Source organism: Salvelinus fontinalis, chromosome 26 (assembly GCF_029448725.1).
Source record: "Salvelinus fontinalis isolate EN_2023a chromosome 26, ASM2944872v1, whole genome shotgun sequence".
NCBI lineage: Eukaryota > Metazoa > Chordata > Actinopteri > Salmoniformes > Salmonidae > Salvelinus > Salvelinus fontinalis.
This window is the reverse complement of record NC_074690.1, coordinates 25,498,649-25,510,973: the sequence shown is the minus strand read 5'-3', so window position 1 is coordinate 25,510,973 and position 12,325 is coordinate 25,498,649. Positions and strand designations below refer to the sequence as shown.

The following is a 12,325-nucleotide window of genomic DNA, read 5'->3' as shown; positions in this document are numbered from 1 at the left end:
CTGAACAGGTGTAGACCTTACAGTGAAATGCTTACTAACAGGCTTTAACCAATAGTGCAAAAAAGGTATTAGGTGAACAATAGGTAAAGAAATAAAACGACAGTAAAAAGACAGGCTATATACAGTAGCGAAGCTATAAAAGTAGCGGGGCTATATACAGACACCGGTTAGTCAGGCTGATTTGAGGAAGTTTGTAGATATGGTTAAAGTGACTGCATACATGATGAACAGAGAGTAGCAGTAGCGTGAAAGAGGGGTTGGAGTGGGTGGTGGGTGGGACACAATGCGGTTAGCCAATTTGCGGGAGCACTGGTTGGTCGGCCCAATTGTGGTAGTATGTACATGAATGTATAGTTAAAGTGACTATGCATATATGATAAACAGAGAGTAGCAGCAGCGTCAAGAGGGGTTGGGGGGGCACACAATGCAAATAGTCTGGGTAGCCATTTGATTACTTGTTCAGGAGTCTTATGGCTTAGGGGTAAAAACTGTTGAGAAGCCTTTTTGTCCTAGACTTGGCACTCCCGTACCGCTTGCCATGCGGTAGTAGAGAGAACAGTCTATGACTAGGGTGGCTGGAGTCTTTGCCTTCCTCTGACACTGCCTGGTGTAGAGGTCCTGGATGGCAGGCAGCTTAGCCCCAGTGATGTACTGGGCCGTACGCAATACCCTCTGTAGTGCCTTGCGGTCAGAGGCCGAGCAATTGCCGTACCAGGCAGTGATGCAACCAGTCAGGATGCTCTCGATGTTGCAGCTGTAGAACTTTTTGAGGATCTGAGGACCCATGCCAAATCTTTTTAGTTTCCTGAGGGGGAATAGGCTTTGTTCTGCCCTCTTCACGACTGTCTTGGTGTGTTTGGACCATTCTAGTTTGTTGGTGATGTGGACACCAAGGAACTTAACTCTCAACCTGCTCCACTACAGCCCCGTCGACGAGAATGGGGGTGTGCTCGGTCCTCCTTTTCCTGTAGTCCACAATAATCTCCTTAGTCTTGGTTACATTGAGGGATAGGTTGTTATTCTGGCACCACCCGGCCAGGTCTCTGAATTCCTCCCTATAGGCTGTCTTGTCGGTGATCAGTCCTACCACTCTTGTGTCGTCTGCAAACTTAATGATTGTGTTTGAGTCATGCCTGGCCATGCAGTTGTGGGTGAACAGGGAGTACAGGAGGGGACTGAGCACGCACCCCTGGGGAGCTCCAGTGTTGAGGATCAGCGTGGCAGATGTGTTGCTACCTACCCTCACCACCTGGGGCGGCCCGTCAGGAAGTCCAGGATCCAGTTGCAGAGGGAGGTGTTTTGTCCCAGGATCCTTAGCTTAGTGATTAGCTTTGAGGGTACTATGGTGTTGAACGCTGAGCTGTAGTCAATGAATAGCATTCTCACATAGGTGTTCCTTTTGTCCAGGTGGGAAAGGGCAATGTGGAGTGCAATAGAGATTGCATCATCTGTGTTACTTATGTGTGAATACTGGACTGGTGCCAAAGTCAAGACTCCTTAATACAAAAATAGCATTGTTACTATCTGGGACTATTATGTTAATGGATTAATTTATTTAGTTGACGCAGATCTATCATTCAGGCCATGTGCTTCATTCATGAGATAAGATTGTTAGCTAGTTACCTAGCTAAATTAGAACGTGTGACTAAAACCAGTGTGGCAAGTATTTTCCTGTATTAATGTTTTCAGTCATCAGTGCATGCCATTTGCAGTTGAAATGTATAGCCAATACATTTTGTATTGAATAACAGTGTAATTTACATTATGGTATCAGTAAAAACTTTGTCATCATGAACAGCTTGCGTGTGCTTGTCATAACAGACAATACATTATGTGATAACAAGGAATCCCATTGGGCAACGAATGGAGGATAACGCCTCAAACAGCAGACTGTCGACCAATTGTCTTCATGTTGTCATGCTGCATCACGCGGTTGCTAAGCTAATTGTCACGCAATCCCTTCTTGAAGTCAGGGTATCAGTCAAGAAACATGCCCTTTTTCCCTCAAAAGTACTTGAGGTCAAGGTTCCGAAGCTATCTGATATTACAGAAAATAAGTTGTTTGTAATGTTGTACATCTTGTTGACCAAATTCATGCTAATGTTTGTTTTTTTTAGCTAGCGCCCAATTGACTCCCATACACTCATTGAAGGATAGCTTTCATTGTCCCAGAATTTCCCAGAATGCAGCGCGTGGTCCATTGACGATGCATGGGAAACATACACAATGGGCGTTAATACGATTCAAATGGAGTTTCCCCATCTCCTCCAAAGAATCTCTGAACAAGCTCTCATTGTAGGTTGCCATAAAGTGTTTCTTTACACTACAATGCTTTACAAGGTAATGTATCTACTCAATACAAAGTGGTGACATTATGAACAGAATATTACAGGATTTCACTGCAGTTTGATCTTGTGAAATGTGCCGTTTCAGATGTACTTTGAGACAGGTTAATTCATTCAGCCCTTGTTTATTAGTGTGCTTGTGGTGCTTCAGCACAAACACTTTGCATTCTTATCCACTGCCATAGATGGGCAAATCTTTAAGATGTACCTAAGAAGGTAAACTGTGTGCTTTTGTATTTATAGAGGATATAGTTGCTTTTTGGTGGTTATGTAAAAAAAAAAAAAAAAAGTTCTTTAAATAATGTATATTTTTATATTTAGTTATGAAATCATAATTTAGAGTACCTCCTTGGAGCACAATTTGTGGGGGAAAAATTAACTACCTCTAAAAGCATATATCTGCAGATGAGATAGCCTACCTGGTTAAATAAAGGTGAAATAAATAAAATATATCAAAATCGTTGACTTTTGCCTCCCTAGAGAATCGGTATTTGACCCAAACATCCCATATTGGTCGGGCTCTTAGTGTAACAGTTCTAGGGATTGCTTTAGGCTAATTATTGTTTGCAGTTAATTCTTCTGATGCTGATCGTGTCATGGTTTCTATGGAAGAAGTTTTGTTTAATTTAAATCTGACAACTTCCCTAGCCTACCCCCCACTTACTAATGTGTAAAACGACAAGATACCTTCCACTGTAAACCAACTTAGTCTTTATCTTATGTCTTTTTAATACTTTTTTATACTTATAGACGAAAACAAGGGGTTCTCTCAGCCGGCCTTTGTTTGCGCTCTCAACTGTAAATAATGTTGCTTATCAATAAACCAATTGTTTTGTAAGGAAAGCCCGAATTCCTCATGGCTTCATGCTGTAGACCAGTGGTTGCCCAACGTTTTATAGTCCCATACCCCTTCAAACATTCAACCTCCAGCTGCGTACCCCCTCTAGCACCAGGGTCAGCACACTCTCAAATGTTGTTTTTTGCCATCAGTATAAGCCTGCCACACACGCACTATACGATACATTTATTAAACATGAGTGAGTTTGTCACATCCCGGGTCATGGGAAGTAACAAAGAGCTCTTATAGGACCAGGGCACAAACAATAATAATCAATAATTTTGCTCTTTATTTAGCCATCTTACATATAAAACCTATTTGTTCATCAAAAATAGTGAGTAACTCGCCACAGGTTAATGAGAAGGGTGTGCTTGAAAGAATGCACATACCTCTGCAACGTTGGGTTGTATTGGAGAGCGTCTGTCTTAAATCATTTTCCACACAGTCTGTGCCTGTATTTAGTTTTCATGCTAGTGAGGGCCGAGAATCCACTTTCACATAGATACATGGTTGCAAAGGGTATCGCGATTTGCCAAGGCAAGAAACTCTGAGCACAGCCCAATCCAGAAATCTGGCAGTGGCTTCTTTTTTAATTCAATTTTCACAGAACCGCTTGTTGCAATTTCGATGAGGCTCTCTTGTTCAGATATCTGTAAGTGTACTGGAGGCATGGCATGAAAGGGATAATGAATCCAGTTGTTTGTCGTCCATTTCGGGAAAGTACCTGCGTAATTGCGCTCCCAAGTCATTCAGGTGCTTCGCTATATCACATTTGACATTGTCTGTAAGCTTGAGTTCATTTGCACACAAAAAATCATACAATGATGGAAAAACCAGTGTGTTGTCCTTGTTAATGCAAACAACTTCTTAATCATAGCCTCAATTTTGTCCCGCACACTGAATATAGTTGCGGAGAGACCCTGTAATCCTAGATTGAGATGATTCAGGCGAGAAAAAACATCACCCAGATAAGCCAGTCCTGTGAGAATCTCGTCATCATGCAAGCGGTCAAACAAGTGAAAATGATGGTCAGTAAAGAACTTTAAGCTTGTCTCTCAATTAATAAAAAAGAGAAACTTGTCAATAGTTTGCCCCTTGATAACCAGCGCACTTCTGTATGTTGTAAAAGCGTTACATGGTTACTGCCCATATCATTGCATAATATAGAAAATAAATGAGAGTTCAGGGGCCTTGCATCCACCGAGAGGCCACGAGCTTCTCGGTGGATGCTGCAGTATACCCAAGTGGCGTCTGGAGCAACTTCTTGCACGAGTGGTTCCACTCCACTATGTGTCCCTGTCAAGGCTTTTGCTCTATCAGTACAGATACCAACACATCTTGACCACCAACGTTCATTTGATGTCACAAAGTTGTCCAGTTCTTTAAAAGCGTCCTCACCTGTTGTCCTCGTTTCCACTGGTTTGCAGAAGAGGATGTCTTCCTTAATTGACCCCCCCATAAAAGTAACGGACATATACCAGGTCGTCTGCCAGGCCCGACACGTCTGACTCATCCAACTGTAACGCATATAATTCACTGGCTTATGCGAAGCAGTAATTGTTTCAGAACATCTCCTGCCATGTCACTGATGCGTTGTGAAACAGTGCTGAAGTGATGTTGAAGTGATGAAGGCATTGTCTGTATAGTTTTTTGGGGCCTTTTCCCCCAGCATTGTCCCTGCCACATCCGCGGCATCAGGAAGAATTCAGTCATCCGCAATAGTATGGGGCTTGCCTGTCCTAGCCACTCGGTAGCTCACCATATGAGATGCTTCTAATTAATGGTATCTGTTGCTTTTATACATGTCTTACTACTCGAAAGTTGTCTTTATGCCCGCTCAAACTCCTGTGGCTTCTAAATGTCTGTGCAAAGAGTGAAGGTTTCCTCCACGAGAGTAACGGTTAATGTAATTGGATGTTAATTATTTGACTAGGCTACCTGTATTTGACATTGTTATTTCGCTGAACACTAGATGGTTTAATTTTATTTTTGGCAGTGAAACGAGGCTACTCAGGCAAGAAAAAAAACTCTCCCAAATGTATAGCCCCATTGGAAAATATAAATGTGCTGTTTGAAAATGTGAAGGGAAAAAAATGTCAAAGAATCGTACCCCAGTTCGGGAATACCTGCTCTACGCTATAGTTGTTTTTTTGTCACAAACTAAAATTAGGCAAACTATTCGAATTTTAACAATAGTTATAGCGGAGCGATTTCTACGTAGTGCATCTTTAAGTGCATCAGCTCAATCATAAAAGCGATCATTGCATTAGACTACAATTTTAGTCAAGACTGAAATGTTAGCTATTCCTGCTCACTATTTATGTTTGTTACTGCAGGCATACATCATCACTGAAATTATGCATTTATAGGGCATAGCTGGCCTTGTGGGTATTACGTTGTACAGTTTTAGCTAATCAGTGAAAGAATGCACCTAGGGCTTGAAAGCTAAAAGTAGGCCTACAGTGACAATCACAGCCACAGTGTACTGAAACTCTTTTTGGTTGAAGGTACTAAGAACAAACCTTGGCCACCCAAGACTCTTAATCGGTCCCACACACCAGTAAGATTTGTACAATGTTTGCTTGCAGAGAGTACTTAGCGCCTGTGAACAATGTCACCAGACTTTGTTAAAATACTCCATTCCAGAAGGTGGCAGTAGCATTGCATTCTTACGCTTAGTTTGGCGATGCGAGTCCCTGTGTATTTTGCTTTGAAGGTATCCAATGTTTGCTAACTAGCTACCTGTGCTAATGTTGCTTTTGTTGTAAAAATCCGTTGTTTATACTAGACAGATGACCACAGCTAGATAACTAGCTAGCAAGATAACGAAGAAACTATTTAATTCACTCTCCATAATCCCATACTGCCAGTGGCTGCCCATAGCCAATTATTTAGCTGGCTAGATAACCTTAGCTAAACCTTTTAGAATGTAATTCGTTAATTTTTTCCTTTTTGTTGTCCCTCCTGTCGGTTTCCCCACTTGGAGGTTTGTGCTCTCTGACTCAAAGTCAAGTTGTCGGCCACTGAGGAGCATTGCAATTCTACAAGTAGCAATGGCAGATTCATCGGTACCAGTTCAGTATGCAGCTGGTACATCTTTTGTTCTAGCAAGAGAAGAAATGGCCTCCTACTGTGATAGGTACCTATTGGCAGTCAGATTCTCTTAATGATTTAAACCTTAGCTGCCAAAGAGTAACCATGTCCTTGTTCAAGGCTAAACCATAATTTCCATTGCCCTTTCCTCGTTATCTTCAGGATTTGCCTTGCCTGTGAACTAGACTACTAGTCTAGTGACTGCCTGACCACCTGTATTCACTGTTGAGGCTTCCTTTGTCTCCACTGAGTGGCTCTTCCATGTTGGGTTGACGAGAGGCCCTTTTGTTTGCCTCTGCTTGCCACTTAATTGCTGTGCCAACAGATGCTGTTTGTCTTGTTTACGAGGATGTGGGGGTTGTTTTAGAAATTAGATGTCAATGACGGTCTGTTCCCAGTGCGATTCCCCGATGCTCGAGCACTCTTAAGTTTGCTTGTTCACAGAATGTCACATTCAGATGCTTTGGTGTCATGCCTGTGCATCATAATGGAAGTGGCTAGTGGAAAGAGTGGGCAAATTGGTTGTAAAAGGTCAGACAAATGGTTAAGCTTAAAGTTCTTTATGTCTATGACATGTTTTGGAAATGTCAACCAGTCAAGTATGCCTGTGTCTCGTTGCTCTTGTGTGTGATTTTAGTTTTTTTCCCATGTTTTAATTAGCAACTTTCTCAGTGTTAAGCTAAACTCTTTTTCTACTTAAATAGATTTGAGGAGAAATTTAACACAATCGAATGGGTATAAGCACAAGTAAACAACTTTCTATTACTTCCTGCTTTTTTTCATTTGAAAAGATTTCTCTAGATGTTAAAGCAGATCTGTTGAAATCCACGCCTAGTTTAGTGACTCACAGGCCAGTTGAGGTAGAATTTGTACAAGTCTTATGTTTGAATAGGAGACTCACTGGGCCATAGCAGGCACTCCAGAACATTTATAGCATACTCGACTATTCACTTTAATCTCAATGTAAACGCACGAATTCATGACAAAACCAGCTCACACCCTACAGTTAGATAGATAGATGATAGATATTGCTTTCAGATTAACCTTCACCTACAAAGCTTGCTGAGTTGTCTGTTCACACTGCTATGCTTTATCTTGGCCAGGTCGCAGTTGCAAATGAGAACTTGTTCTCAACTAGCCTACCTGGTTAAATAAAGGTGAAATAAAAAATAAAATAAAAAAAAAGATAAAGGAAACTATCTTTTGTTATTTGTTTCATTAGTCTATTGTCGATGTAGTCCCAAAATGTTTAGCATGTCAGCCGTTTTTCAAGATATAACTTTAAGATATAATATCACTTTTAAAATACAGAAACGCAGCCAACAAAATGCATCAAACGGCTGTATTTTGAAAGTTGCACATCTTGAAAACTTGATTGCTGACATGTCAAACATTTCCGGACTATATCAACAATGGGCTAATGAAACAAATATCAAAAGATAATTTTTGGGGTGGAATTTTCCTTTTAAGAGGTCCCTTAAAAGTCAAAGTTCATTGTCATGGTCACTGCAACAACATACACAAAAACTCACTCGGGAGGAAATTAACTGATTCATTTAAATCCTCTATCTTTCCAAGCCCTTCTGTAGTTGAGACATCTATATGTTTCAGTAAGATAACATGGCTTCACCTATATTTGCACACGCCACAATGGTTCCTGTATAGATTTTTTATTTTCTTTGCAGATCTGTTTAGAGAGCAAATTCTTTGTTAAACAAACAATTGTACCCCCTGTCGCCATGTTGAAAGATCATTTCATTTCTTTACACAAAATAAATGACGTCTCCCCATACCATTTCTCCTAGCGCATATAGTCTGGTGTTCATCCCCCTTCAAGTCTTAGCCTGCTCAGACATGCCAAATAGGTTTTGAAAAGACCCTCTAGTATTACTGGAGAGCTTTGGAAATCCTTTTTTGTCTTGGTTTAAACAGACAATGCATCTGGAAAAAGCTTGTTGTAAACAGTCTTTAGTGACTGATTAGCTTTTTTGGGTCATTGAGCAACAGCTTAATATTTATCCATGCGTTGTGGAAGAGATTTTTTTTCGTCTTTATTAACTACGTAGTTGGAACAGTTATGGTAGCTTGTATTGTTCACTGTGAACTATGCGCTCATCTTTTGGCTAAAGTATCAAAAATCTCATGTTTCTTTTCTGTTCTTCAGGCAAGGCTTTCGACATCACTTACGTGCGACTCAAGTTCCACACCAGCCGCCCAGAGAGCTTCGCCATCTACAAGCGCACAAGTGAGGATGGACCATGGACGCCTTACCAGTACTACAGTGGCTCCTGTGAGAAGACCTACCAGAAGACCAACAGGGGCTTCATCCGCACCGGACAGGACGAACAACAGGCCCTGTGCACAGACGAGTTCAGCGACATCTCACCCCTGACTGGAGGAAACGTCGCCTTCTCCACCCTTGAAGGCCGGCCCAGTGCTTACAACTTTGACAACAGCCCAGTTCTTCAGGTAAAGAAAACATCTGCTGTTTTATAGCGTTCTAGAGACCTTGACATAGGAACATTGTGTGATGCTTTTGTTCCAGCTCCATATGTATGATCCCAGACTTGTGTCCCTGGGTGGCTGTTTTATTTTGCTTTATTTTTCCAAGGTTGTCTGAGGCACAGAGTATGTAGTGCATCATATATAGGTAGTGTTGAGGCAATCAATGATGTGGAAGAGTAGGTGGACAGAGTAATGATAAGTAAGCCCCTATACTTGAGATATTTTGGCCTGGACATTTGCTGTTGGCAGGCGTGCCCAATGGAAGGGAGTAGCACACTAGTCCAGTTGGGAAAGTGTGAGAGCCTGACCAGTGCCAAGTGCTGCAACATGTTGCTAGGTGACGCCCCCAGATTTCCCACTACAGTACTGATTGAATTTGGCTCTACAGAGGCACAGCTGGAGATGTTTGTTGCGTATTGCTTTTAGCAAGTGAGAATTTGTGTGTGTGCTTCCAGACAAACCACAACGATACTACTAGCCTATAGGGCCGGAGAATTCAAATCAAATTTTATTTGTCACATACACATGGTTAGCAGATGTTAATGCGAGTGTAGCGAAAATTGCCAGGGACCTCACGATACAATATGTATTGCATTTCAATATTGCAGTTTCATGGTTGAAACATATTGCTCATAGTGCTGAAAACATGTTGGCTCACTTAAAAAAAAAAAAAGATGTAGAACAATCTATTGGATAAAAAATACCTGAGTTTTTGCACAGGTACAGCCGACTAGCGCTAGCTAATGCTACCTAGCAATAACAACATAAAGCTAAACGTTTTTATTTTTATTTTTGATCAGTGTTGATATAATATTGTCAAAAATAATATTACTATATGTAACTGTATCGATTTGTTTTCCTCCCATCACTACTAACCTAGATCAGATTTTTAACCCAAATGACTAACATTTTATAGACTAACCGTTTATAGCCTTAACCTACTACTTACTATGTTCATGTAAGAAAGTTGTCTATATATATAAAGGGTTTATCTTGAGTGCTTTGTTAATTTAAAGTAGTCCGCTGATGCCTGGTAATTTCAGATATATTTTAACGTTATGATTCTTGTTTTTACAAAAACTAGTCAGCTCATGACTCAGTACGTATTTATCTGCTATTGGTTGTTCATGCTATTTTCTGCCTTTGTAGAATACCCTGGCTTTCAAATGTAATGCTCTATCTCTAGCAAATGAACAAATTTAGCTCTAGCGCCATATACTTCCATATTTGACTTTCTCATGTGACATATAGCTATATATACCAAAGCCCAAGACTCTTTTTGGAATGGATACCTTTGAGGCGTCATAGGGATACATTGCAGGGATAGTTGTATTTGTTAAGTGGACTCTATGTAATATTTGAATGATTGTTTAAGATTCCTAAGGATATGGAATATTTTTTGTACAACAACAATCTACCAAAATATTTTAATATTGGTCTAACTCTGTATACAGAAAATATAGCCTACAGGTAAGATAATGAACAGAAAAACTTTATCCAGCTATACAGTGCATTTGGAAAGTATTTAGACAGCTTGACTTTTTCCACATTTTGTTACTTTAACAGCCTTATTATAAAATGTATTAAGTAGTTTTTTTCCGCTCATCCGTCTACACACAATACCCCATAATGACAAAGCAAGCACAGGTTTTTATACATTTAAGCAAATGTATAAAAAACAGTGATTACAGCCTTGAGTCTTCTTGGGTATGGCGCTACAAGATTGGCCTGTATTTTGGGGAGTTTCTCCCATTCTTCTCTGCAGATTCTCTCATGCTCTGTCAGGTTGGATGGGGAGTGTCGCTGCACAGCTATTTTCAAGTCCGGGCTTTGGCTGGGCCACTCAAGGGCATGTGTTATCTTGGCTGTGTGCGTAGGGTCGTGTCCTGTTGAAAGGTGAACCTTCTCTCCAGCCTGAGGTCCTGAGCACTCTGGAGCAGGTTTTCAAGAAGGATCTCTCTGTACTTTGCTCCGTTCATTTGATATTTTAATGGACCAAAAAAATTGTCTTTATTTTAAAAAACAAGGACATTTTGAATTGACCCAAAACATTTGAACGATGGTGTATAAGCGGATGGAGTGATAGTGCCAGAGAAGTCAAAGGGGAAAACGAGCAGAGCCTTTGGCCCCGTGCCTGAGACAGACGGAGCTTGCTCTGACTCATGGCTGCCCTATGGATGTGTCAGACTGTTCTAGTAGAGTTAGGCTATAAGTGGCAAAACATTGGAGCTGTTGTCAGCAAAAACTCAAGCCTGATATATGTTTTGAGTTAGTTAGTCTACTGGTAGTAGTTAGGCTACAACTAATTCTGCAGAATGTTTGTTGGCAAATAATTTTGCCTGAGCAAGCGATATGAAGCACATGGGACTTGGCTGCATTTACAACTCCTGTTCAAAAATAATTCAAACAGTGTATTAAAATGTTGAACGTAAAACAGGCTATTTAAACCTGCATGTGTGGAAATGAACAGAATCTTAGATGTTACTCTTCTGTTGTTTACGCCGGATTTGTCCTCTGCTGTAATTCTAAACAAGCAAACAAAAGGCTTCTATCTTCTCATTCCAGAACAAGTCTGATTCCATGAGAATGTCTGAGGTTTACATTAGTTTGGCTGTATTTATTTTTCTTCTAAATGGCTGCAATAGGACCTGGGATAGGGCTTAGTCGCTCATTTAAAATGTAAACTTTAAACCCGAAAATAATTAATTTTACGTCAAACAAACCTATCGTGCAGTTCACATTAACATCTCCAATCCTCTCTCCCTTTTCTCCTCCATCAAGAGAAGTTTTAAGTTAATAACTCTCCATACATATTTAGCAGGCAAGGCCTGGCAGATGTGTTAGTAGAGTCTGACCTGGTGCATTTTAACACTGTCCTTTTTGTCTTTTTTTCAGGAATGGGTGACAGCTACAGATATCAAAGTGACCCTGAACAGGCTCAACACATTCGGAGACGAAGTTTTCAATGATCCCAAGGTCCTGAAATCCTACTACTACGCTATCTCAGACTTTGCAGTGGGAGGAAGGTGAGAGTGGTTCCCTCGGCATTATGCTATCTCTATCATGCAACAACTTTTGGCAGAAAAGCCACTGCCTGGCTTTTCCCTTGTGTACAGATTTTTTCCATTTTATTTTACCAATACCATTGAATATAGCATTTTCACACACACAAATATATTTTCTATGAATAATTAATTGTACAAGTTTTTATTTTATTTGGAATTAGAAATTAGAGCATAAAAAGGAAAAATGGCAACCTAATTTATTCCTATAAAATTCCTTTAAAGGATGAGGCCCTGTCTGTTAGCCACACAGCATGTTTTGTCTGGGTGGTGTTAGGTAAATCAATTATCTAAAGTAGCGTAGTCTGACTTTTGATCAAGTTCATATCCCATATCTGGCCCCATTTTACTTTGTGTGGGTTCATTCTCAGCGGCTTAACCAAGAATGCCAAAAAACTATCCCTCCCAAGTTTTGAACTGAAAAGCCAGAAGAGAAGAGGGGATTCTGACACGTATTAAACTTACCCCTTGCCACTGCAGTG

At 40.6% G+C, this 12,325-nt stretch overlaps 1 protein-coding gene across 1 annotated transcript in view; it reads left to right on the top strand.

Annotated features, from left to right (window-relative positions):
* The window catches only part of LOC129824004 (laminin subunit gamma-1-like), a 75,367-nt gene that overhangs the window by 39,626 nt on the left and 23,416 nt on the right, over positions 1-12,325 (top strand). The window contains exons 2-3 of the mRNA XM_055883246.1: positions 8,441-8,745; positions 11,677-11,807. Coding sequence (XP_055739221.1) covers positions 8,441-8,745; positions 11,677-11,807 — 436 coding nt within the window. The remainder of the gene's footprint in view (positions 1-8,440; positions 8,746-11,676; positions 11,808-12,325) is intronic.